The sequence below is a fragment of the Pleurodeles waltl genome, chromosome 11, assembly GCF_031143425.1.
Source record: "Pleurodeles waltl isolate 20211129_DDA chromosome 11, aPleWal1.hap1.20221129, whole genome shotgun sequence".
Lineage (NCBI taxonomy): Eukaryota > Metazoa > Chordata > Amphibia > Caudata > Salamandridae > Pleurodeles > Pleurodeles waltl.
Window position 1 is genome coordinate 53,436,630 of NC_090450.1, and position 26,007 is coordinate 53,462,636.

The following is a 26,007-nucleotide window of genomic DNA, read 5'->3' on the forward strand; positions in this document are numbered from 1 at the left end:
AGTAGTCTTTATACTTCATCTTTTCAGTTTCGCTGCAACTATTACTATAGCAGAAATTCTGATATACTCATTTTGCGGTCCTCTGAAGCATGAGTGCCTGGGATGGCCCTGCGGGGATGCAACCTCTAATGCAGAGTCCACTCGGATATCTTATCAGTAGCTGCTTAACTCATAAGCTACCTTAGGCTCCAAACTTAGTTCCGATGAAACAGTAAAATGATTAATGCGGATGCTATGAAACTTAACTACCATGTAAAAGAAGTTAACATTTGTTCCAGGGGGGCAGCCGATCTGACCCTTGAGAGAATTTCTAAAGTTTGGGTACCAGAGAAAGCAAGATCCATGGCCTCTCTCTTTCTCTAGAAGGACAACAAAGACCCTCTCCTTGAGCTTCTGGTCTCTTCCATGAACGTCAATTCATCAAAATTCCAGGTGTAGCGGAAGTGACATCACACGCCATTTCATCTTCACTTTCACTCTCACACATGCTTACACAAACATACTTTTTCACACAAGCACAATCTCACTCGCAAGCATGCACACAACCTACATTTAGAAGTTTTTTTTACTTCCCTCAGCTACCTAGGAGGGACATATTCCAGCTAACTGTACTCCATATTTTATTATTATACTAATAGGGAATAATACATTATTATTAACCATTAATGTAATAAAAACTAATTGAAAAAAAGGAAGTGGAGCCCCAAGCAACGTCCGTGAGGGTGAGCTGCCTCCGAGTTCCTGGCACTGATTTTGCCACCTCGTACGCCAGGGGTCGCAGAGGCAGTGCCAGGGGTCACAAGTTGGGGGGTCGCAGCTGCGACCCCTTAATGACGTCCTTGGTCTCTTCCAAGGCCAGTTATATTCTCAAGTGTTGGTGGTGGGAAGCTTTCCTTTGGTAGTCATCAGCAGGTGATGGGTGACAACTTCCGGGCTTATAGTGAGAACATGTCCGGAGTCAAAGCAGTCAACCTCTGACAAACTTCCTGTTTTTCTGTAAACAGTGGCAGGGATCCTTAGTGTATGGGTCTTACAAAAGAGCATGGCCCCCGGGCCAGTGTGTGGCGCTCTGAATTGCCACCCGTGGACTTCCTTGTTATAATGAGGGAATACAAGTTAAAAATCCCCTCCGGCTGGTTCTGAGGCCTGGTACCCTCCTGTTGAAAGCAGAGATGAGTTGGCAGTTAAAAGACCACTATCAAGGGCAAAACACCATGCCCCAGTCTGGTATTTTTGATGCCATATACTGCGCCTGTCCAAACTCCCTCGCCACCGCATGCCAAGCTAACCATCTTTGGATAGCCTGTAATTCTATCACCCGTGTCTTTGTGGCAGTTGTTTCGTTCCAAAAAGGTATTTCACACCTCATCAAAAAGTTAATTAGTGCCGCCACAGAGGGGGGGGGGGGGTGGGGGGGGGGCAACATGGCCAGAATTGAACTAACTACAGATCTCCAGCATCGGGATTCCTGCACCGAGTTTTATTCAATCTGACTGACCATCCTTCTGCATGAGATCATCAGGGGAAATTTCATTACCTCAATGAATGTCAGCTTTGTAAACAAGCAATACTTCTAAAAACTAAAATTTGAGTTTACTAGATCCTGGCTATATTTATTTTACTTGACTTGCAGAATAGTTCATATTGAGATTTGCTGCTTCCTGACAGTATCATGACGGGCAAGTGAGGCCCTATGGAGTTTAAAGTTCTTCTTGAGTTATTTAATGTCTCCAGCACCTGTTAGAGATGTCCTTAGTTCAGTGGATGAATGGGCACAATAATACAGTATGCAGATTATGAAGCTAACAAGATGCTTGACAACTGCATCTACAGTATTCCAACACATAAAAACACAACTAGTTGTTAAAGTAAAAACACGTAGCACTTACTCAACGGAAACGATGACAGCATCTATATCTTCAGTCATTTTTCTGCAAAGATGGTCATAGGATCTTAATCCTGAAAAGTAAAAACATTTAAGAGGGCTTTCACGGGAATTAAAAAGCACAGACACTAAAGGGCACACGTGTATCTTATCCACAACCGAAGGCAATGCACGACCACCCCAGTAATAGTATTCTAGCATTTTGCCTCTAAAAATACAAGGATTGTCCAAGAAAAGCAGTGTGTGCCCAATTATAGTGAATGGTGTATTTTTTTCTGGAGTCAAGGAAGAGCAATGCAAACCTGGACACACTGGACTTCCGAGAGGCTGTAAGAGGGTGGACACAACGAGGTCCCTACTTTAGGTGCATTCATTCCCTGTATGGAAAGGGAACACATATCCTCGGTGCAATTCCAAGAGGAGGGTCATGCTGACGTGTACCACAAGGCGGTGGGGTTAAGGATGGTTGGCCTGGTCTAGTGATGTATTTGCACTCGATGGGACAAGAGACAGTCAGTGCCTCAAACCAACTTCCATGGCCACAACAATTTTCTCCGTGCTCTCTGTTCTTGGACCGAAGGGGGAGTATGCAAGACCCTGAGTACAAAAGGGATGTTCAGAAGGACAAAGCTAACCCCGTCTAGACTTGGGTAGCAGGCAACAGCGGACTGTAGTAGTCACTCTGTGCACCTATGAGATTTAAGGTTCCTACGCGCACACTAGTGTGGATTTGAGACATTGTTTTTCCTGAGAGAATGAGTTCCCTATCTGTTTAATAAGCTATCCAAAAAAACTATAGAATTATCATCAATTTGTAACACTCATTATTAGCGCCTTGCAGTCTGAGAGATGGCACTGGTGGCCTTCCACCGCAATAGGGAGAATCGCTTGCTGTTAAATCCCTGAACATGCCACAATGTGTGAGATGAATGGCTTTTGGGCTATGATGCTGAAAAAAACCAAAATATGCTTTTTTTCCCCCCCTACATTTCCAAATTACTAATGCACTTGTAATAATGTGGACAGGGAATCAGTCACCTTTGTGACAGAATAACCATCCAGCAAACTGAAAATCAGGCAATCAACACGCTGCCGACGCATAACGGACTTAGACAACCAGGGTGCCTTCCCCATTACAACCAGTTTAAAAATGTACAAGTACCCAGTTAGGGTGGGCCATGTGATATTTAGCAACAATGGGCTACATCAGCTCAGGACAGTAAAATACGAGCCTCGCTCCTCTTTATATTTTAGTTTATGTTCTGGTTCTACACCAGACCAGACAAGACTTATGGGGTGCATAAGCCTCCCAGACTTAATCTCAAGGAACCATCCAGTGACTATTATGTCTATTGTCTCTTAAACTTGACATTGATGGCATATATGAATACTCCCCTATCAAACAAGCTGCACTGCCTAAGCCTTCACAACTGGACAGACACATAATCCATCCTGGTCAGGCACATAATCCATCCCGGTCAGGCACATAATCCATCCCGGTCAGGCACTTCAAAAAACATAAGCAAGGAGTTCTGCCTGACATGCAAGACATTCAGAAACCCAGAAGCAGAGTTAAATTATGCTAACAAAGATTTGTATAGCACTCTATCGCAATCAGTATGGACTCATACTTCCGTCAGGATGAGGAACCCAAAGCCCAATTTGTTTCCCCCGATCACTGTATACTTGCACAGTAGACATAAGGCAGAGGCATTTAAAATGTGTTTAAAGCTGCCTTATGACTAATAGTTAAACTAAACAAAGGCATAAAATCAATATAAAGAAATAAGGATATTTTTATGTATAGCGCCCTCTTTAAGTTACCTTGCTCCAGCCTTTACTGAATCTTAAAACGTGGTCAATTACCAGTTTATTTATTTTGTGTAGTTTTATGTGGCATGAATGGAGCCTAAAGGCACTGAAGCAATTGATTAGTTACATTACATAGGGTCAAATATATATATTTTTTTCATTTTAAGTTTAGCGTGATTAGCCCAGAATCACAGGATGCTGAGCTGACGCCCATCATAGCCTCAGGTCGATGGCAGCCACGGGAGAAATGAGGGAAAGCGCATGCCGGAGGCCGGTTGACAGACCCCACAGGTCACCTTTAGGCACTAGCCCATTGGTCAATGCCCGACCGCCCGCTTACCAATCCGACCACGCCCTTAATAGGTCTTCAAGGTGGTGCCTCCTATGGTTTCATTACACCATTGTAGCTTAAATCTACCTCAAGAAGGGGTCAGTTCAGCACAGTTAAATCAGTGACGCTAGAGCCACAAATCAGTGACATTGTCTTACAGTGTAATAATTATTACAGCATGAGCGTAACTCTCAGGGGCAACAAAGTATTTAACAGAATTTTTTTTTAGCATGGAAGCAGCGTAATGACCAAGGGGTGCTCTGCACAGGATAGAGGGGTGTTGGGGGACAGGGTCAAGCTCAACTGTAGGGGCCAGGATGCGTGGTGAGTAGAAAGATGATGAGAATACGTTATCGATGCAGTAGTGGCGAGTTTACTACAAAGTTGGGTTTTACCCAGTTACAACGTGATCCACCACAATATAATGTTATTTGTGGCAAATGACAAACTTCTATTGTTTTAGCAAAGCAAAGTGCCAAAGTCAGAATTGCAATGAGTCATGTTCATTATAGGCAAAGGTCGAGATGGATCCTGAACAACCATCATCCACCCCCTTCTAAGCTCCATCATCTGCACACCCACTAACTCACTGAAGACACCATAAAGATCCTTCCTAAACCTAAATTGAACTCTTTTCTAAACCACAGAAAACCCCAACATACGCTGCCATACGAGGAGCCCTCCAGCTCCGAACCAAAGAGCCTCCAGGTGAAGCAAAGGCTAGTGCTGCAATAGTTGAAAGCACTATACAAATGCCAAGAAGATTTGATCGGGTTCTGGCTCTTTCATATGAACAGCAGAGTTAGTTCACTCTCATCACCGATACTGGGATGGGCTTGGCAGCTGAACCTGAACACTCTGGGGCAGCCTCCAATGACTGGCACGCACAGGGCGGCTTTCCAGCAAGCAAGAAATTCCTTGAATTCCTGCAGGTTTAACAAATATCAGAAAAGGCGATAGGTCTGGCTTGTTTCTGGAGTGCGGACTAAAACATTAAAAAAGCCTGCAGGTTAAGGAAAAAAAAAAAAAAAATCGATTAGCGTCTGCATAAACTCCATCAAGGAGGTAAATAGTCCATGGATTAATGATATAAAACAATACTACGCCAGGCACTCAATGCCCAGTCCATGCGTATTTTAAAGAATTGATAACAGCGGGTGTGCAGATGTCCCGCCAAACGTAAAAAGCTTTAAGTTAAGAGAGAAAACACTTCACAGAGAGAGGCAGCGAGTAAACATCTTCAGTATAAGGAGTCAAAAATACTATTTAACTCCAAATAAATAAAGTAGTGGAGCGGGCTCTCCTCTCCACTGGATCACCCAGCATTGCCAATGAAGCGGGTTTAAGGTCACCTGATTACATTGACTCCTCATTCACTTACTCGTCCCATTACATTTCAGACTTTGGTCCAATTATAGAGAAGAAAGCCTCCAAAATGTCACTTCACCTAGCACGGTACTTGGCCTGGCTCTAGGTTCTAGACTCACTGCTGCTTGTTCCCTCAACTTCTGAAGGGAAAAAATTATGAATAAATATAGCCGCCAAGTTTCCTAAGTCCATGTGTGATCTGCTGCTCCAGACCAGGAATTTTTCTTTAAATTCTGGGACTTGTAGTCCCGTTTTATAATGTAATAAACACAACTACAGGTCCAAGAACTAAAAAAAAATAATTGGAAAAGTACCGCACATCACGCATGGACCTAGGAAATTTGAAAGCGTTGAACACACAACCCACAGTTTGAACATGCACTTTCAGGTGGGCACAGAGCGCTGTGGTGAAACAGTTAGCCAACACAATGAACTTACGCACTAGAGTTGCAATGTTGTGTTGCTCTATAAATGGTTTGCACTTGTGTGTAGTAAGCAGCAGACAGTTGTAGGTGCTCCTGGATGACTTAATATCCAGTTGACTACATAGTGTTGTAAGGTGGGGTAGTTTCCACCGGGATTATTTTCATGTACTGCTATGGACTTTAACTATTGAACATTTCAGGTGGGCCCATAGAGTGTAGTATCCGTGGCTTTTGGTAAAATAGGTACCACCCGAAGATTTCCAAAAAGCACTACCCGTGAATTTGAAGCACAGAGTTTAAGTTCATACCCTGGAAAAAGCTGCTGGCAGGGGAATAAGTATTCGTAGTATGTAACTTGTTTTTTCAGAGAATTTGCAATTTACCGTGGGGGTGATATGAAACTTTGGAGAACTGATAAAATACTAATGCAGAGTTTCGAAAGGATAAAGTCAGCTGCTTACAAATTTTTCACATTTGACCTACTTCTAACCAGATCAACAAAACAGATGCTTTATTTTCCCCTTGGGACCTGTTGGAATGGTGAAATCATATTTCAGTTTCTCAACTTCAGGAAAAGGCCACTGTGCGTCGTTAAAGAAAACAAGCATTTTCAATGCAATAGTATTGCATTTGTTAAGAGTTAGAGCTATTGGTGTTGTAAATGACAAAGTCTTACCCATGTGTTTTGGTTTTGAGTGTGGTGAATGTGTGTGGAGTTGAATTGTGTGTGTTGGATTGGAATTGTTAGTTGTGGAACTGTGTGGTGTGTAATGTATTTGTGTAGTGGAATTATGTGGCATGGTGAATAGATGGGGTGAGAGCTGCACAGAATAGTTAGAAAGTAAGATGGAGGCAGACAGGTAGTTTGTGCATGAAGTGATGAATGAACTCCAGATAGAGAAGCAGAAAGAGTGTGTGAGAAAGAGAGAGAAAGAAGGGGAGACGCTCCTGTGTACGCAGCAGACACCCCAAGAAGAGGAGAAAAGGGTGGGTTTGAGGGAGGGAAACCTAAAAAAGGTACAAAAAAGAAACTGTGCTCGAAGACCTGAAGCAAACCGCACGAGAGGAGGGAAGAGTTTGTCAGAGTGCAAAAGAGGGGTAAGAGATGCTTCGAAAGAGAGGGATGAGTGGAAGGAGCACCGAGTGTGGCGGGAGGGGAGAGGTGGACCATTGCAAGCTCTGCTTATTTACAGAGAAGTGACAGGGCCGCTACTGATGGGCAGCAATAATGCACACTTCCCTCATGCACATGAAAGGTGCACCACTGGCAGCAGCAGTGCATGCTTCCCTCACATTCAGCCAAGTAGACTAGAGGCAGCAGAAAGGTAAGCATCATTCACTTAACTATATAAATCTCACAGTCCTGGCAAAGGTTCAGTGCACTCCTCTAACCCTAACGCAGCCCTCGAGAGTATATTTTTTCATACTTTCACAGAGAAGTATGTAGCACTGGCCATGGACTGACATGGAAGGCATACCACTGCAACGCCTGCTTTCTGCTCACACTCTAGCGGCTGGACTAAACAATCAGGATCCACCTCCATTTAGTTGGGTGGCGCGCTCTACAATTCCACTATAGTACGGAGTGAGGGGTAAAGTGGCAGTACTTATTGACCTCACATTTACACTACTGAGATAACTCACAGGACCATTACTCAATAAAAGGCCAGAACCCATCAAATAGCAGAGAATGAAAGAGCAAGAGGAGATCTAGAGCCTCGGTGCCCTGGATAACACCAAAGGATCTACCAGTGGAGAGCAGGACAGAAGAGGGCCTGCCTGAACCACAGGGACTCTACACTTAGTTTAAAGTGAGCGATTTCAGAAGGATTTCAAGCCTTCTTGATCCTATATATATGACAGACATCTTTGCACATAGAACTGAAAAGTAACACACACGAGTGCTCAAAGGACAGGTAGTGGAGGGGATCACTGGCAAGTCGGCAAATTGGTTAACTTTGAATGCTGTGCTTAGGCATTTGCTATTTCAGGAATATTTATTAAAAAAGGAATGCAGTCATTCTCAGCAAAACTGCTATACTTTTAATGAGATGTTCAAACACCTATGAGCCGGGTGCCAGTGTGGAAGATGAAATGCACAACTTTGGGCTTCTTACGTGCATTTTAAACATAGCATGTATTATATTTACATACAATGCCCTAGAAAAAAAACTGAAAACCCTCAATTTTTCCATTTCCAAGCAATAACTTACTCTGTGTTTCAATGAAAACTGGTTGCATGAACACAAACATTACATGAAGCGATAGATCATATCACGGCCCCGTAATCCAGCTATAAGGCTCGAACTTGGGACCTTTGAGTGTTCATACCGTCCTGCTGTTTGCTGACAGCGATGTATGCGCGTGTAATCAAATGTAATGGAGACGCTTAGAAGCTCCCAATAGGAGCTCTAATGGAAGGAATCCATACGATCGGCAAAATGCATACACAACTCGTTCAATAAAATGCAAATACGATTTCCTTCATCTTAAAAATAAATATCTACTATTCACACTATGCACGCTACACCAAAGTCAGGCACTCTGTCCCATTTCTTCTTCCAAGGTGGCCACCTTTGTAGCAGCTTTCAGACACACCATATGTCTGTATGGAAGCCTTGGGAAAGTCGGATCCTCTCTCTGAAAATATCCTCTGTTAAATAGGTAAAATGTTTTTCTTACAAAGTGCTTCATCTCATTATATATATATATATATATATATATGGAAAATGTCACTTACCCAGTGTACATCTGTTCGTGGCATTAGTCGCTGCAGATTCACATGCTGTGCACAGTCCGCCATCTGGTGTTGGGCTCGGAAGGGCTAGGCCTTCATCGCCACCTCCCCCATGGCTTCGGCCCGACCTGGACACCCAAGTGGCCCACTGACATTTTAGAAGAAAATGGATTTGGCTTCCTGGGGGCCGCGAGTGTCTGACCGGCCACATGCTTTTTCTTGGAAGGGAAACCTTGAAGGCTGTAGATGTGCTAGCTCAAAAGACAAGAGCGGAGCTCTGTACGGGCATGCTCGAAAACAGCATCTGACAACTGGCTTTGCTCTTTAAAAGTACAGCAAATGTGACTACATAAGAAGATTTACAGGCCTGCTACAAAAACGCAGCAAGTTGGTGAAAACAGCACCAATCCTGGGAATTGCTTTTCAAGAAAGAAAAAAAAAAAAAGGAGTTCTTGAAGAGATGTTAAAATGATGACCAGTGTATTCATACAGTATTAGACCCTGCTGTCCGGACAAATGCCGTAGACAAACTGGATGAAAGAATATGAGAGTGACAAAGGAGCCAGCAAATGGGAAGCCTATGGGCAGGCTGTAAGCCCAGAAGAAGAAGTATATACTAAAGTGTATATACAAGAAGTCTCGAAAGCTCGGCCTAATAAACATGGACCAAGTGATGTTAGATTCACACTGTGCGCAGATTCTTTCTATTTGTTAACATAGCCCATTAGAAATGTCATCTCCAAGAACAAGTTATTTGTGTTGGCAATGTTTTGAAGCCATGCTGCATAACAGCGCGAACGCTATTCAAAGTGGTTAAAACTAACTTTATAAACGGCTTTTATACTGCCAGGGCTAAGGACTTTTATTAAGTCCCTTAGTGCTGGATGCACCATAGTCCTTCTTTTATTATTATTATTGTTTTTAGCGATGCTGCACAGCAGGCACACTTCTATACAGCATGGCTACAAATAATTGCCAAAGTGCTTAATGCCCAAGCTGTACGCCAGAACAAAGGGCAATGGCAGCGCCAACAGTCAAAGGTGAGACCTAGAGGCTTGTGGGGCTAATGTCTAATCAGGTCTTGACACAACACCTGTGATTCTGAGCAAATCAGTTAATCTCCCCATGCGTGAAAAAGAAAACAATACAATACTCTGCAAAAAATCCTATCACATAAGGAAAGCAATTGCACCAACGTCCATGTCTTACTGAATATACATTTGGAAGTAGGTAACATCTTCTGCCAAAATAAAAGCGCATAACATCTATTCTTACAATAAACATCCATGTCAAAGGAGAATGGGGATTCTTCGAAGTAAGTGTGGCACAGTAAAATATATCTATAAATTACAAGAGATTCAACAAGGATGACGGTAAAGAATAAAAAATAAAAGTAGTGCCTCAATCAGAGCATTCTGTGGAATGACAGCAGTCAAGCTGAAGCATTTATTACTTAGTCCATTCTCCAATAGAAGTGGAAGTGAAACAACCACATGCTGGCCAATTAGATGGCTGCAAATAAGAGTGACAGTGAAACCAAAGAATGATAAGCAATGAATGGACTGCAAGCCCCTTGTTTTACACACTACATCTTGCAAGCAAGAGCACATGCAGTGGATTCTCTGTTGAAGGAGAGACCTAAATACTGTGAGATTATTAGGCAACCAGGTGATTTTGAAAAGCCTCGGATGTGTGGCATACATTTTTGTTTTTGTAACTGGAAAGAGAATATGAAATGTAAATTCAAAGTGCGGAAGCGATGTGTCCAATTGCCTCAATGGACAGAGTAACTTTAGAAATAAAGAACACAAAAAATGTGACAAGAGAGGGAGAGGCTGTGGCCGGTGGCCATCTTCGACGATGTAAATTCCCACCGGTGATCCATGATGTTTAAAAATCTTGAATTGATCCCACCGATCACAAACTGCTGACATCGTTATCAAATCTATGAGGAGATAAAACTTTGTACCTGTTAATCCCCTGCACTGCCCCTTGTCACAGAGGAAAGCCTAAATAATCAGAGGAAGAACGGAGGTCCCCCATCCCTCGGACTTGAGACGGGCAGTGACTGTGGCCACCTGCAACTGTTCAAATCCATAAAAGCCTGTGTGCAACCTGTGTCAATGAAACAGCAACAACAGATGCATGGAAATCCTGTTCACACTGCCGTGCCATACTGGAGGTCATGGGATAATCAGCATTCATTGATGTGGGTCAATGAAGATAGGGGAACTCCAGCAAGAACAGCACAGCGTTGGCACAGGCAGGACAAAGTTTGAATGTGGACCACAGTTCTTGGCTGGGGGTTAAGAGATGTTTTATTATGTTCAGGGTGTAATGTATGAAATTTGTAGATTGGGCAAGACTGTTGAATTGCGAATCGAGAGCCAGAGTGCCGTTAAGAATCAAGGTCCAGGATTTTATGAAAAATGAGAATGGCTAGAAGTTGTCAGATGAGGGTTCATTTAGTAGGGCTTTGTACAGTTTGATGTTGTTTCTCATGATGATGAGGAGGAGCTCTAATCTTTTCAGGACTGAGTAGGAGGAAGTGGATTGTATCCACCCCTTAATTTTGGAGAGGCAGGCCTTCAAACTGAAGAAGTGCTTTAGACGTGATGACAGCTGATTATTGTTGGGATACTGGTGTATCATCATCATCATCATCCTCATACTCATCTAGAAGATCTGAGAGGGCCTCAATACGGAGGCTGAATAGAAGAGGTGCAAATATTATCCTTGGTCATGCTTTATACGGAGGTGCAGTTTTGTCAATTTTTACCATGTGACCACGATTCAGAAAGTAAGGAGAGAGACGTTTTAGGACTTCGCCAAGAAGGTCCATTTTGTGTTCAACTAAATTCAGCAACTTGGCATACATAGTGACAAAAGCTGCCAAAAGCTCCAGCAGAACCACGGGAAGGTGTCACACTGATCCATGATACAGCAGATGTTTCCTAGGACCTTCAGATCTGCCTTCTCTGTGCTGAAGCTAGATATGAAGCAGATTGGTGGGGAGTGAGAAGACAGTTTTCATTAATGTAATTGGCCAGTTGCTGGGAGACAGCGTTCAACTGCTCTGCTAAGCTATGGTTGACTACATCAAGTCAGTCCTACTCATGGTGAGCCAAAGAGGACACCTGCACCTTTCCAGCAGGCTTCTCCAGAAGAAGAGCACAATACCCAGGTACGTGATAAAGCTGTGATCCATAGCGGCACAAGTACAGCTTATAAATTGGGACTATGGAGGTAAGGCCCCTCCCCATTAAGAGGACCTTCAATTCACAAACACATCAATGATATAATGAACTCATAACTGCCTCTCCATGAGAAGATAGATGATCTTTTGAGCTTGATGACCAGTTCACAGAGGAAGCACACTGATGTCATAGAAAGGGCCCTAGAAAACAGAGACTGAAAGATCAAAAAGCTTAAAAAAAAACCAAAAAAAAAAAAAAACCTTCGGAGCAACCTAGATTAGAGGACTTGAAACCCCCTATTAAGCACCATGATGCATGGACTTTCCAAAGAATACCGAATCTGCATAAATCATTATTTCACAGTTATGTTAGTGCAAAAACTTCCACCCGAGGACCACACTGATACACAGGCTCAATACTGGTACACACAAGCCTTCTTAAGTGGTTACTACATATGCTCAAGCAGACAACTGTTGAGATTTTTACGGGAAATGCGTCCAGCAGCTGTAAAACCCTACAATCTTGTAGCTTTCATTGCTACATAGTGAACACACACTCTGTAAGGATAAACACACGGTCATAGGCATGTTGACTATTTTTTGTTTTTTTAATGCAGAATGTGGGGTGGGCTCAATGATCCAATAATAGGGCAGAAAATACTCTCCATCTCTCGCTGGTTTCGTGCAGGCCTATCCTTTTTCAGGACCACATTTTAACTACTCCAGAATGTGCCAATCAGTGTAAGCAATGGGCATTAGTGGAGTCTCTCGAGATAAGACCGTGTCATTTGCTGTGGAATTAATTTATGGAGTTGTCCTAGGCAGTTAAGCCCTGACACTGGGCAAATTATTCTTTAACATGAATGTTAATGGTTCCTCTAACACCAACAGTGAATTCATTGAACATTTATCTGATAAATGTTCATCCTGCTTAGGGTATATTAGTGGAAATGAGGAGTGTATCATAACTGGTCTTCGATACAACCCTGGTTAGGTTTCTAAAAATATACCTATTCAAAGCAAAGAGAATTTTCTGCAGATATTGACCCACTATAATCTTAGCAAAACATTATACTTCCAGTACGATCTATGAGCCATACTACTCTTTAGTTCACAAAGGCTGCACAAACTGAAAATATTTTACTAATAGAACATATACTGTCCAGTACCCTTGGCTCCAATAGTAAAGTGTTTTATTTGTCCAATAAACATAACACCTGAAACGACAGAGCAATCAAGACAGAGGGGGTTATTACAACTTTGGAGGAGGTGTTAATCCATGGAACTCGTAATACGGCTGGTGGTATTTCCGTCACTTTACCGTCACTTTTGGGACGGATTAACACCTCCTCCAAAGTTGTAATAACCCCCAGAGCGATTAAATCCAAGATAGATACATTAGGGTGAATTAAGGCAGATCGATACATTAAGGTGAATTAGGACAGATTAATACTTGAGGGTAATTCGGACAGATTAATACGTTAGGGTACATTATGACAGATAGATAATTTAGGGTGAATTAGGTCATATAGATACATAGTTGGACACATAGATACCTATTTGGACACATAGATACCTATTTGGACACATAGATACCTATTTGGACACATATCCGCATTATGGACGGATAGATAGATATCATATAATATGGTCTATAATGTCAATGGGTTCTGGTGACATTGTAAACCATGAGACCAAAAATAAAGGTCAACCAGAGTACGAACAGCCACCTGGCAATAACTTTCTTGTTGCTCAAATCCAGACATTTCAATTAGAATTTTGTGCCCCAAAACTCCCCGCACAAACTGTGATGCACAGAAGATACGGATTACTAACCAGAGGATGGAAAGGAGTAGCATACTCAGGGTGGGGTGATTTGCAGATTTGGCTGGCACCATGGAGTGGATAACAGGTGACAGATAGATTAGATGCTCTGCTTTTTACTGTACATCGTTCACACTTCCCGCCTTTGCCAGATCCCAGACCTGCCACTCAACGATGTGAGCTCTCACTGCATCGGATAAAAAATATAGTCTTAGAGAAGGCAGATGGGTGTTTCCATTTCGCAACTCGCTAAAAACTTAAAATTGCCCATGATGGGAAGATACACTTATTTACACAAGTGGAATCTGTAAGTTATTCTTGAAATTGAGGCAGAAGGTTTTTTTTTCTTGGAATGGAGGCAGAAAGGAGTTGCTGTGGTTAGATGGGCTTCTACAAGTAGGGCACAAGGAGAGACATGATTTGTTCCAAGAACACGCAACCTGAATTTACTCGTCCTTGTACTGCCGAAGGGCTGTGTTATCAAGAAATAGAACAGGAGATTGACACGTTTTTCCACACGCTGGTCAAGAGATTACTAAAGTTATCTTTATCACAATTAAACATCCATTTAAATGCTAGGTGCCCATGGCTAAATGATTTTGTCTCCAACTACGTGCTTTGCATGGGGGAGACGATCAAGTGCTACCAATCAATGCGTAAACTACAATTAATATGTGTAACTTACTTCAGTCAAACTACTGGCACAGGTACTGAGGTCAGAAAACTCTTTGTACAGAAGAAGAGTAAGTGCAAGAATGAAGTCACAGCATGGCAGAAGACGAATGCGGGCACTACACCCTGTACAACTTCATGTCTTGTGTGATTAAATGTATATGGCCACAGCATCGTGACTATAACCATCACACTTGAAATATATAAAAAGTATCAATACATTTACAATTAAATTAGAAACAGAGAGGCAACATTCTCAAACACTGAACGAAGAATGCACATGGTTACCTACATCGAAGGTTCAGGGGGTTCATTCCAACTTCAGCGGTCCTTTCACACACCGCCGAAGCCCCTGCAGGCAAAAGACCGCTAGTACTGTAGGTCTTTTGCCCACCATATTTGGAGTGTTCCGCTTGGTCAGCAGGCAAAAACAGCGTTTCCGCCCACTGGCCCAGCGGAACATTCTCCACAACATTGACACCGGCTCATAATTGAGCCGGCAGCAATGTTGTGGCACGTCGGGGGTGTGACAGCACCCACCGTGCATTTCACTGCCCATAATTCGGGCAGCGAAATGCACGTGGGGCTGTGCATTGGCGCCCCTGAACAGCCCATGCCAAGTGCATGGGCAGTGGCAGGGCCCCCCTGGGGCCCACATCCCGTCAGCCTTTCCACAGCAGTGTTCACCGCCATGGAAAGGCTGATGGATGGGGACTTGTAATCCGGAGGGCAGCACTGCTTGCAGCGCCGTCCTGGTGGATTACAGCCCCTGGGACCACCAGGCTGTAGGCTGGCTGCAGCCTGGCGGAGTGGGCGGCTGGTCTGTGGCAGCTCAGTCACGGTCAGATTGGGGCGGTCGGACATCCGTGCCTGAAGTGGTCCGTATCGCCACTGCGGTCCATGACCACCATAATCGGAATGAGCCCCTCAGTGTCTGATCAAATATGTATTTAATTATTTTAGTTAGAATATCGCTTAAGAATTCCAGACCATCCTAATTAGTGGCACCTTGGGGACTCCTGTAATTCTGTAAATCCAAGAGCGAATTCATTTCTCCTGGAGGCTATAATTCCAAATTCTTTTGTTTTTATTGAGCTCTGTAAATGTGTTTATCTATATCGATTTTTAAGCCCGATGTGCCGAATTTATTCCCAACATTTACTAAACATTGGTTGGTATTGGTATTTTTTCACTGGTTATATTTTTTCTGTGTGATTTTGTTTGTACTATGGAAACAACTGTAGGAGAATAATCATAATGCAAGTTAGAGGGCAAAGAAAAAAAAATACATCTTAGATGAAATCATATGTTCGTCTTTTATTTTTGCACTATTGGTGGAATAGAAAAATAAATATGACTAAATTCAGTACTAATAATTCCAAATTCAAGTTTGAAAATGCAGAGAAATTCAATTAATCAAAGAGGAAATATACGGAAGAAAGAGCAAAAGTTTACAATGTACAGACAATAGGATGTAAGACTTGGAGAGATAAACATACTTGCACCTCCCAGGGCCCAGCCGCCTCCATGGATGAAGACAATGCTTCGCTTCAGGTCCCCATCATGCTTCACGGGCTCAAAGATTCGAACTTGCACTCCATCAAAAACTGTGTCTGTCACAGTCACGGTGTCAGATGAAGCCGCATCCTGCTTGTCAAAATAGGTGGAAATAAAATACAGCACTCGGAGGTGATGGCCTAACCCGAAGTAATGGGCCATGTTGCTCTATAAAAAAGAAAACAGAATACAAACAACAAAATACATTTAGTAAAGGAAGGAAAAAAAACAAGCACAAAGTCTAGGTGTTTACATCAAAGATTGTTCTGCATGAAATGGGCAAACCATGTAAGGTCTCAATGCTTGGAAAGCCTTTGTAACTACATAGCACGTTAAAATTAGGCATACTTTCACATGTCTGAAAGCTGCAACCTCTGAATTTACGTAAACGTTCATCAACTACTTTCAAATATTTATTAAGTATAAAGATATGATTCTCAAAACATATGAATAGATCTATAAGTGGAGGGAAAGTCTAACATTCTCCTCAATTTGCCCATTCTTTATAATTCCCTAAAAAGGACTATTTTTTTTTTTTTTTTTTTATTCTTGTTGTAACTCTTATGAAGACAAAGGAAAACTTCTGACTGTGACTTCTGATATAAGCATCTGATGATTCCCCATCTTACTCCAGCCTTCAACACAGGACCCTGAACAGACCCTCCTTTGCCCCTCAGTTCAACCAGACACAAGCAGGTGACCCCACACTCCTAAAGTACACTTAAAAAAATAATAACAACCACATGCAAAACTTCAAGCTACTCACAAAGTGAGAACCTCAACAGACACCGTTTACGCAAAGTGGTGTGGACAGCACGTGGGCATATGCACAGCAGATACAAACGAGTCAAATACACTGTTACTTCACAGCAAACACGGTTACTTCACAGCAAACAAAAATCAATATTCTGCAAGCCGACTGAACCCATCATGTTTACAATTACTGATGCACAAAGGTTACAAAGAACCAATCCCGGTTTCTGCTGTCTCCCCGCACTCACGTGTTTAACACAAGACTGTACCACATTTAGGCAACCCTACTCTCCTTGTAACTAATCACAAAACATTTAACGCCTACACAGGGACAGCAGAATATCTAAATTGAAGTATCTTTCCGCAGTAAAACTTAGGCATTGGAGACAGTGTATAAAATTATCCAAGAAATTCAAGTGCAAATCCAAACAAATGTGTCTGAAAATTATTCTTGTATTTGCGTGAAAAGGCAACAAAGTGTTTTTATTTGTGGTGAAATGTGAAACGCCGCTGAAGGGAGGCTTCAGACTTGGGAGGCAGAGGGAAGTGGGTGAAAGGTCAGTCAGGAGGCTGCTGAGTAGAAAGCTCTCCGCGGCACGTGGGGAGGGGGCAGGGCGCTCTCGACCTTCACCTCATCTGATGGAGGGGGGAGGTTACATTCAGCGTCGAGAGGAATAACTATTATATTATAACGGCCAAGCGTGAAGTTACCATGTGTGTTTCGCCCAAATATATAATTCACTTTCTGGCATTTTCTGCGGCGCAGCATTAGCTCCCACCACAGAGAACATGTTTGTTTTGCAGAAGCGGTATTTCGAACACAGGATCTAGAAAGTGTGGGGTGGAAACGTGTAATTGGCTGTTTCCTAGATAACACAATCTAAATCTCAAAATTGTGCTTTAACAAATAACACGTTCACATCTGTATCGCTGCCAAGGTGTCATTTGGCTAATGGTGACACTTCCATTATTTTGGTGTACTTTTGTAACATTCTACAACCTCAGGTGTGACATTTCGTGTGACACTTTCTCGCCAGTAAAACCAAGCGATGAGGTTCATATAAAGAGCTAAATATCTGTAAATACCAGCTTTTGTGCAACGTGAGCTAATAGCCTGCCTATGTGGACTACATTAACACCCAGCAGAATCAGCCAGGTCCTGGTCCTGACCCTTCCTAATCTCAACCACCTAGCCCTGCCCAGTGCATTCAAACGCCAGCACCACCCAAAAACTCTGAAAGAAATTGCAGAGAAACCAGAACGCCTCTGCCAAACTTATCCTGAACATCCCCCGCCACAGCCACATCTCCAGTCACCCGAGAGACCTTTACTGCCCAATCACATATATATCCGCTCCACCCACTGGCCCTAGCCACTATCTCAAGGATCCACAAGACCTCGGCTAGAGGAAGATCCTTCTCCCACCTGGCTGCGCAGACCTGGAAGTCTCTAAAACTACATCTCAGGAAATCACCCTTACTGCCACAATTCAGGAAGGACGTCAAGACCTTGTTCTTCGACTGAACTGGACATCACCACACAAGGCCCTCGAGACCCGAACGGTTGATTAGCCACGCTCTACAAGAACCATTGATTGGGCTAGAATGGTTTCAATCAACATCAACCAGAACCACAGTATTGTCTCCTGGATATGTTTTTTACCGGCCTGAACAGTATTTTAATGTCCCAGCATCACCTATAGTTAGCTGTTTCCCTCTCATCAGTGCTCACTTAAAAAAATAAACAGAAGAAAAGTTAACATGCGTTCCTGAGCTGCTTCAATGCTGTAACTACTAAATTAAACAAAGGCAGAAAAGCAGTATCAGAAACTAATATGGACAATTTCTTTTATATCAAGTCCTGTTTGTTATGTCTTGGCTTTAGCTGAATCGTAAAACATAAACAAATGGCCGCTATTATACTCTGGGAGTGCCAACCTAGTGAAAGGTGCCAACCCTAGTGGCCTTTGTAAATGAGACACCTTAGTCTCATTTACAAAGGCCTTGACTCAGACTTTTGATGACAGTCTTTAATCACAGTGTCCAAAACTAGGTAACACTCCTGTACCCCGCCAGTCGGACTTCGGGCCTAGAGATAAATTGTACAGACTTCTTTGCAATGTGGCACTAATGGCCTATTTCAACATCACTCATGACACACACACACCCGCCCCCCTCCCCCTCCACCCCCCCCCCCCCATGCCTTCAACCAGGGCCATGTTCGTTATTTTACTACCCTATGTCTCACCGTCCCAATAAGTTCTTGTTGCTAATGCTTTTGTTACGGGAACTCACTGACCTGTGTTCAGCTCCCGGACATCCTTCAGGGCCTGGGTCTGTATTACAATAGGGGTGCTCTTTCCCTGTTTGCGCCAGGACGCATTTTCAAATAGGTACGGAAATGTGCAAACAGGGAAGTGCACCATATTATGTTGAATGTGCTGCCCTCAGGGCGGCCGCGAACTAGTTCTACTCGGGGGGCAGCGCGTTCAAGTGAAATACGGAGCGGCTGCCTTTACTTTCAAAAGGGCTTGGAGATCCCCTTGCAGGCGGTTTCAGTGAGTGAACGCGCCCGCTTGCAGGGGGATGTCTGGGGCGGTCTGTGGGACCCATCCATCCCTCCAGAAGGCTGCCATCTGGGGGCACACAGACAGTGAGCCACCTTTTTGTGCCACACTTTCAGTGCACGTCCTGACAGCTTCCTTGCCTTTGAGCCTGCATTAAAACGGCACGGGCGCAGAGACAAAGATTTCCTCATTTGCCCGGGACCACATGCAAGTGAGAGAGTGCCCTCTTGAGATCGTGCTGGCGCTTCATGTGCACCAGCGCTATCAGTATTACAGAATGGGCCGCTCAAGAGTCTGTGGTCCCATCTGTTATACCCAAGTGCCCCGGGGCACACATGCCCTTTGCACCCCTGGGGCACTTTCTGTAATACAGCCCCTGGCCCTCACTATACACAATATCAGGTATATAAATAAACAAATAATTAAATAGGCTTCTACTTTATTTGCATAGCTGTATGCAGGGTGTAATGGAGGGAATGAGTGAGTGAGGCAGCACATGCATAATCAAATGAGGGAGTGAAATGGAGTGAATGACTGACAGAGTGGCTGGGCGAGGCTGCGTATGCATGGTTGAATGAGGCATTGAAATGGAGTGATTGGGAGGAAGAATGAATTAGGCACTGAGTGGGTGACGCAGTGAGTAGGCGAGGGACTGAGGAAGGGAGTGATGTAAAGCCGTGATATAGCAAATGACAGTGAGTGAGGCAGAAGAGGTGATATGGTGAGAGAGTGACTGAGTGGGCTAGACGGAGTAAGTGATGGAGTGAGTGAATAAGAGGGAATGTGTCAGTGGGGAAATGACTGAGTGAAAAAGTGTCAAACAGCTAGTTATTGAGGCTTGGCCCTGAATAGTACAGAGTGTGGTGGGAGCTGTTTCTCAGGTCACACTGCTCACATAGGGACCTCAGAGTTCACCCACCATAAAGAATAATTCAGAAGCACATGAAAATCCTCAAAGTATCAAATAGCGTTCATGCATTTACACTGTTGTGTGAAACAGGCAGCTTCCCCCAATGCTTGACTGCATCTGCGCTCAGACTTGACTCCAGTACCTTCTGCCTACGCGCAGGTACCAGCTTACAGGGCCATGTTTCAAGCCCTTCCTCTGTACCTCGTATACAACACCGAGACCCCCCCATATATGTGCCCCCATATAGGTGCCACACTACAACTATACACTTCGAAACATACCGGCAGAAACCCAAGTGACACCAGTGACTTGCAGTGCGGCCTAACGTCTGCGGGATATCAAACGCAGCAGAGGCGTAACGAAACTTGAGGGTTCTCCCTTGCACAGTACATGGAGGGGCCCTCTCTCCGGACTCACGCAGGAGCGCTCTGGCCAGGATACTATGCTGAGGGGTCCCTGGAGCTTGGGCCCCCCCCACACCGCGGGGGACTTTGTTACGCCACTGCAACACGGCATCCTGCCCGCCCATTGGAGCTGCTATTTAGCTAACACCACCGGAGGACTAGGCCGTGTTTTGTGCGAGCCATGTGGCGCCACTTGTTTGGCAAGTAAGGCACTGAAAAGCAATTCTGCTTGCTGTTTGATAATTCAGCCTTAGTTCTTTCACCCTCTGTTACCCGCAGATTAAATGTCACCTGTTCAGTCATGCCTGTTTGCAAACTCAGAGTTTCCGCCTCCAGTTTGTGTATTGTCTGAGGGCGTCAATAATGATTTTTACATTATCGCACAGTTAGCTAAAATATTGCCTTACCTCTGAAGCATTCAGCTTAGTACAGGCTTCTCCAACTTGTAGCTCCTGAGCTACTGGTAGCTCTCAAGCTCCTGTAGGTAGCTCTGCTGTGTGCAGCTCGGCCTACTTAAAAGTAGCATTTCAAATTGCATTGATATATGTCTGCATTTATATCTGCATTTCAAAATTGAAAAGTGTGCACTCGAAATGCAAATGTGGGTATCTTCGGAACTCCTAGGCTGATGTTTGGAGAAAAAAATGGCTGAATTTCCAATATATATTTATATCCGATATCTAAGCGATAGATCAGTTGGGAGGTGTAGCTCAAATATTACCAGCTTGGTGCCAGGGGCATTGCAGTTATGACTGTTAGGTACTATCCATGCATTCCAAATTGACAAATATTTTTTATGTTACTACTGGCAACCTTGCCTGATGTATGTAGGTGATCACCAGTGCTAATCTTGCAACGGGTGGCTACTAATGTAAACTTGTCTGATGCGGTGACTATTATAACACAACCATACTAAAAAAAGAAAAGGTTGGAGACCCCTGGTTAATGCACAAGCAGCCAGCCCCTGGATGATCCATTACGACATGTGACTCCCAGAAAGGCGGGGCCGACACCCTACAACTTGGTTTTTGCTGCACAGCCGAAGAAGCAATGTAACTAGAAGTCTAAAATTGCTCTGGCCCTGGGTTACCATAGAAACGAGTCAGAAACATCATCAAGGCCCAGCCAGAACTAAATGAGAATTCCCCTGGGTAGGCAGAGCGCCACTTACAAGCTGCGTTTATGGCAGAAGGGTGTTTATGGCAGAAGCGTACGTAACTATTCCCCACAGTATAGAGGAGCTTTGTAAATGTGTGACTAATGCATTTTAGTGTGGTGATGTGGACACCAGCACTAAAATGCGTTAGCCTAACCCCCGATGCGTGGTGCTTGGCAGGTCTGTAACTGGCTACCTAGAATTTCAAGAGCATGTAGGTTAAAGGGTTTACCCAGAATATTGTTTTTCGGGGGCAAATTTGTATTGGTTGTCCCACTTTCATTTTAGTGGAGTAATTACTTTTTAATAAAGTACGTTCACCAAGGAATCCAAGCGCTGAAAAACATCCGATTAACCAACCACAGCATTCACCTCACTAACAATGAAAGGCAGAACCTGAACTGATGGGATTTTAAAGATTGGTATTTTGGTTCCTCACAGTTATCTACAGCAGGCAATTTAATTAACTGAGCTACCTTACCTGGTTATCACTCTTAATGGGTGTAAAAGGTCTATCTGCACCTCTGAGTACTTCAAAACTACACCAGAGATTAAGAGGACGTTTTATTATCCGCCTACTTTAAAGTCTTAAGCGAAATGGCTGATAACCTCGGTGGGTGGGAAAGGGAATATCTATGATGGAACTAGAAGGGAACTGGTTGCAGATGGGCCACATATCTGTTAAAGTCAAAGTTTGTGCATAACATGCATTGGCAAATCAACAATCTTGCCAAATTTGTGTTTTGCTTATTCTTTTATGCAAACATATATATATATATATATATTATTATGGAATATAAAACTGGCAAACATTAAAACAGTCCAAAATTATAGTGGAGGCTCAACAGCTGAGGTGCTTTAGGCTAGGACTGAAGTGAACACCTTTTCCAGCAGCTGTGCACATGTGATCATGCACAATGACGTCACTCAGCCCAAGACAGCCAATGGGTGAAGTGGATTTACAAGCTGCTCCATGCTGTATCCAGTGGTGGGCGTTAGCAAAATATGAATAACACTATAATACACCAATGGATGAAGAGGTCAGACCAAAAGCCTCCGTATGTATATGAATTTTAATTATGAGTGCTTTCGAAAACATGAGGCAAGAGAAACAACTTAAACTAAAACTAAACAAATGGAAAATTAAAAGATTAAGCCGTATTTATACTTTAGCGCCGCATTTGCGCCGCTTTTTGACGCAAAAGCGGCGCAAACTTACGAAATCCAATTGTATTTTGTAAATTTGCGCCGCTTTTGTGTCAAAAACCGGCGCAAATGCGGCGCTAAAAAGGTATAAATACGGGGATAAAGGTTTAAGACAAGCTAGACAAACTCAAAGCAGAGCACGATCACCAACAGAATAACAATGCGATTGTGTGTCAGCATAAAACAAATGTGTTCGTGCTTAATATTTTTACAAAGATTTAAAGACTTTCAGAATCTACACATTGACCTGTTCAACACAAGACGAGAGAAAGCATATGGAGTAGCAAACCGTGACGGAACTTAAAACTACATTTAGATATTTAAATTAAAAATGTTAAAGGAAGATAGCATGGATATTTTTGCTTAGGTCAGACCCAGTTGCTTAATAAAGCGGAATATCAAACAAAGGCTAAATCTGCAAAAGGAACAAAGGAAAGTGACCGAATAAAAGAGCGGGATCAAAGAAAGCCTTAATTTTCCAAGCTCGGAGCACAAAGAATAAATAAAAGGGCAGAAAGTGGGACACAGTTTAATTGCTGAAATGGCTGGTTTCAAACCCTCTGCACCATTATTAATAGACCTGGGCTTTCTGCCAGAGGAGACAGAGTTGAGAACACTGAGGGTCTGTAGGAGGGATATTGTCTGTGAAAATGCCAGTAAAAGATGAAGAAATTCCAAAAGAGTAAAGGTTACAAAACAATTCACAGAAATATACAAAAAGAAATGCAGCAAAATAAAAGGGGGGAACCATGCAGTTGCAAGACATTTTCAAAACAAATAACAAGCTGTAGTTTAATCATTTAAAAGCAAGTGTAAGTGTGCTGATATAATAATTTTAAACGATCAATGTTCTGTATATTTGAAGATAAAGTGTTCATACAGAAAGGAGAGTTATACTTGTAATAGGAGTAGAATGTGTGGCCCTTATCCGGGAGTTAGTTCTGAGAGTTTGGCATTTCCTTACAGCTAGAAGAGCTATTGTGGGGACCTTGAACAAATTTCGCAACGTGTCCGGAGCATAAGTGTAGCTATACATCTAGGAAATAATATGCATGTGCCCTTTTCATGCCCAGGAACAGGAAATGGCATCAGAGGCGGGACAAGGGATGGGTGCAGCAACCACAAAAGTCTGTGGGGGACACCATCTTATTTTCAAGGGCACCTCACGGGTTTTACAACGCGGACCATCAACCATCGTGCATTTGAAGAAGGAGGTCATAAGGGCCAGGTGCCACAACCCTAGAATATTTTCTGAATAATGCAGATCCTTCACATAAACACACACAACTAAGTAGTTCAGAGGCAAGTCAACCCAGCCTCCGCCCTTCCCAGCAGTGTGGACTGAAGTGTTGGTTCTATTGCTGGCCCAATGCCTGAGTAGCTGAGAAAAGTCAGGGAACTACTTGAAGACGAATATGAGCAATTACTTGAAGAACCATTTTCCTGCTTTGTAGAGGATCTTTAAGTTGTGAGTCTTCGATCTGCCTTCAGTTGTTGCTAGTTAATTAGATCTTCGCAGTAACTTGGCAAGGACAGCACCTCATTGGTTAGGAATCGAGTCAGGATAGCTCCCCCTACTGGGTCGTGTCCGGCTACAAGCTCCTTCTGAACCGCCACAATACAAAGCATCCTGCTTCATTATTTGTACCCTACAGATGGACCAGACATTGATTTGGCTCTGCAACTGATCAGTGAGCCCCGCTCTATCACATTTTCAGAGGTGAATGGGACTGAGTACACAAAAACTGAAACACAATCAGCTGTAGCTTTGGATTTTTTGGCGAAGGGTGCATATTCTTTCTAATTCTAGCAGCCAGCCTTTAATCCACAAGAGCTATCTACTGCAAGAGGGTATTTCCCTCCAAGCAGTGGCAAGTAAATAAATACAATCCCGTCTACTGCCACAAAAGACCAAATGATTTTACCTTCAAGAATAGGGAAGCTATCTCTCAAAACTATCAGGCAACAAGGGCAGACACAAGAGATCCAGTTAATCTTTTTGGAAAGCATGACAAAAAAAAAAAAAAAAAAAAAAAAAAAAAGAAGGAGTACCCAAAATGTGGACCCTTTCCCATTGCTAAGACTAAACACACCCATGTTCAACATTTCAGAAACACAACATCAGTATCATTGCCAACATAAAAAGATGTGCTTAGTGACGATGCTGCCCCGCTTCTCCCGTGCTCCATCCACCCCAAACACATCTCCTGTTTATCATCCAAAGGAATGAAGCTGAAGGCAGAGCAGCCCTTTGTATTTGAAAGTCCCAATCAGGCCCTCAACGCGAAGGGAGATACTTGGGGAGAATTTAAAAGGCAAAACTCTGCTACAGTCTATGAAAATTTGCAATAATAGAAATTATATATCAAACACACTGCAGCCTACACACATGACTTTCAGTCTTTCAATATCGATTTTAAGGGATTTTTCCGAATTTGACTTACCATTGCCGTTCAAGAGCTTGACAGATGCTCCCTTCCCTGGAACTGAATGACACTGTCTCGCACATCCCCTCTCTCCTCCGTGAATAAAATGATCATTGTTCACCAAAAATATTATTTTCCTTTAAGAATCTCTTTCTGTCTTCATTTCCTTCCCCTCAAAACCGGCATAATTTTCTGTTTTTCAAATTCAGTTCATGTTGGAAAATGCATCAACAAAGGTTTGTCAATTCCCACCTGCATGGGGGCTCTGGCCGCTCCTATGACTCACTTCAAGGTGGGACAAGGTCAACCTCAGAGACTATGGAAATGTGTGAATGCCATTACACAGCTTATGCCTTTTGATTTAATGACTTGTGCTATCTCTGCCTTTATACATTTGTAATTTACTGCAAAACACAGAAGCATACATTATGTTATTAAACTGTCGTCAAAAGACTCAGGAAATATTTAACAGATGCACCTAGCTATATTTTGCTTTTTTCTTTAAGTACAAGTCATTTTATTCAGCGCCTGTTTGTGTAGCATTCATAGAGATTACCCAACTCCAGCGTGCTACAAGTATTCCTTTTGCGGGGCTAAATCAAAAACAAGTTGATAAAGTTTTATTTTGTAATACTGAATTCCACCAAGACACTTTGACTAAAATAAAGCCTTTGATCACTGGCCACCACTGAAATATATTTAGCATCAGCCCACCACACTTAAGTGTACTTTTCTGCCTGGTTCCGACTTCCACATGTGTCCAAGAGTGGAACTCTTAT

At 43.1% G+C, this 26,007-nt stretch overlaps 1 protein-coding gene across 1 annotated transcript in view; it reads right to left on the reverse strand.

The window, feature by feature from the left end:
* NCEH1 (neutral cholesterol ester hydrolase 1) overlaps positions 1 to 26,007 on the reverse strand; it is a 65,054-nt gene that overhangs the window by 17,653 nt on the left and 21,394 nt on the right. Inside the window, exons 2-3 of the mRNA XM_069213043.1 lie at positions 15,750 to 15,975; positions 1,890 to 1,959 (exon numbers count right to left, since the gene is read on the reverse strand). Coding sequence (XP_069069144.1) covers positions 1,890 to 1,959; positions 15,750 to 15,975 — 296 coding nt within the window. The remainder of the gene's footprint in view (positions 1 to 1,889; positions 1,960 to 15,749; positions 15,976 to 26,007) is intronic.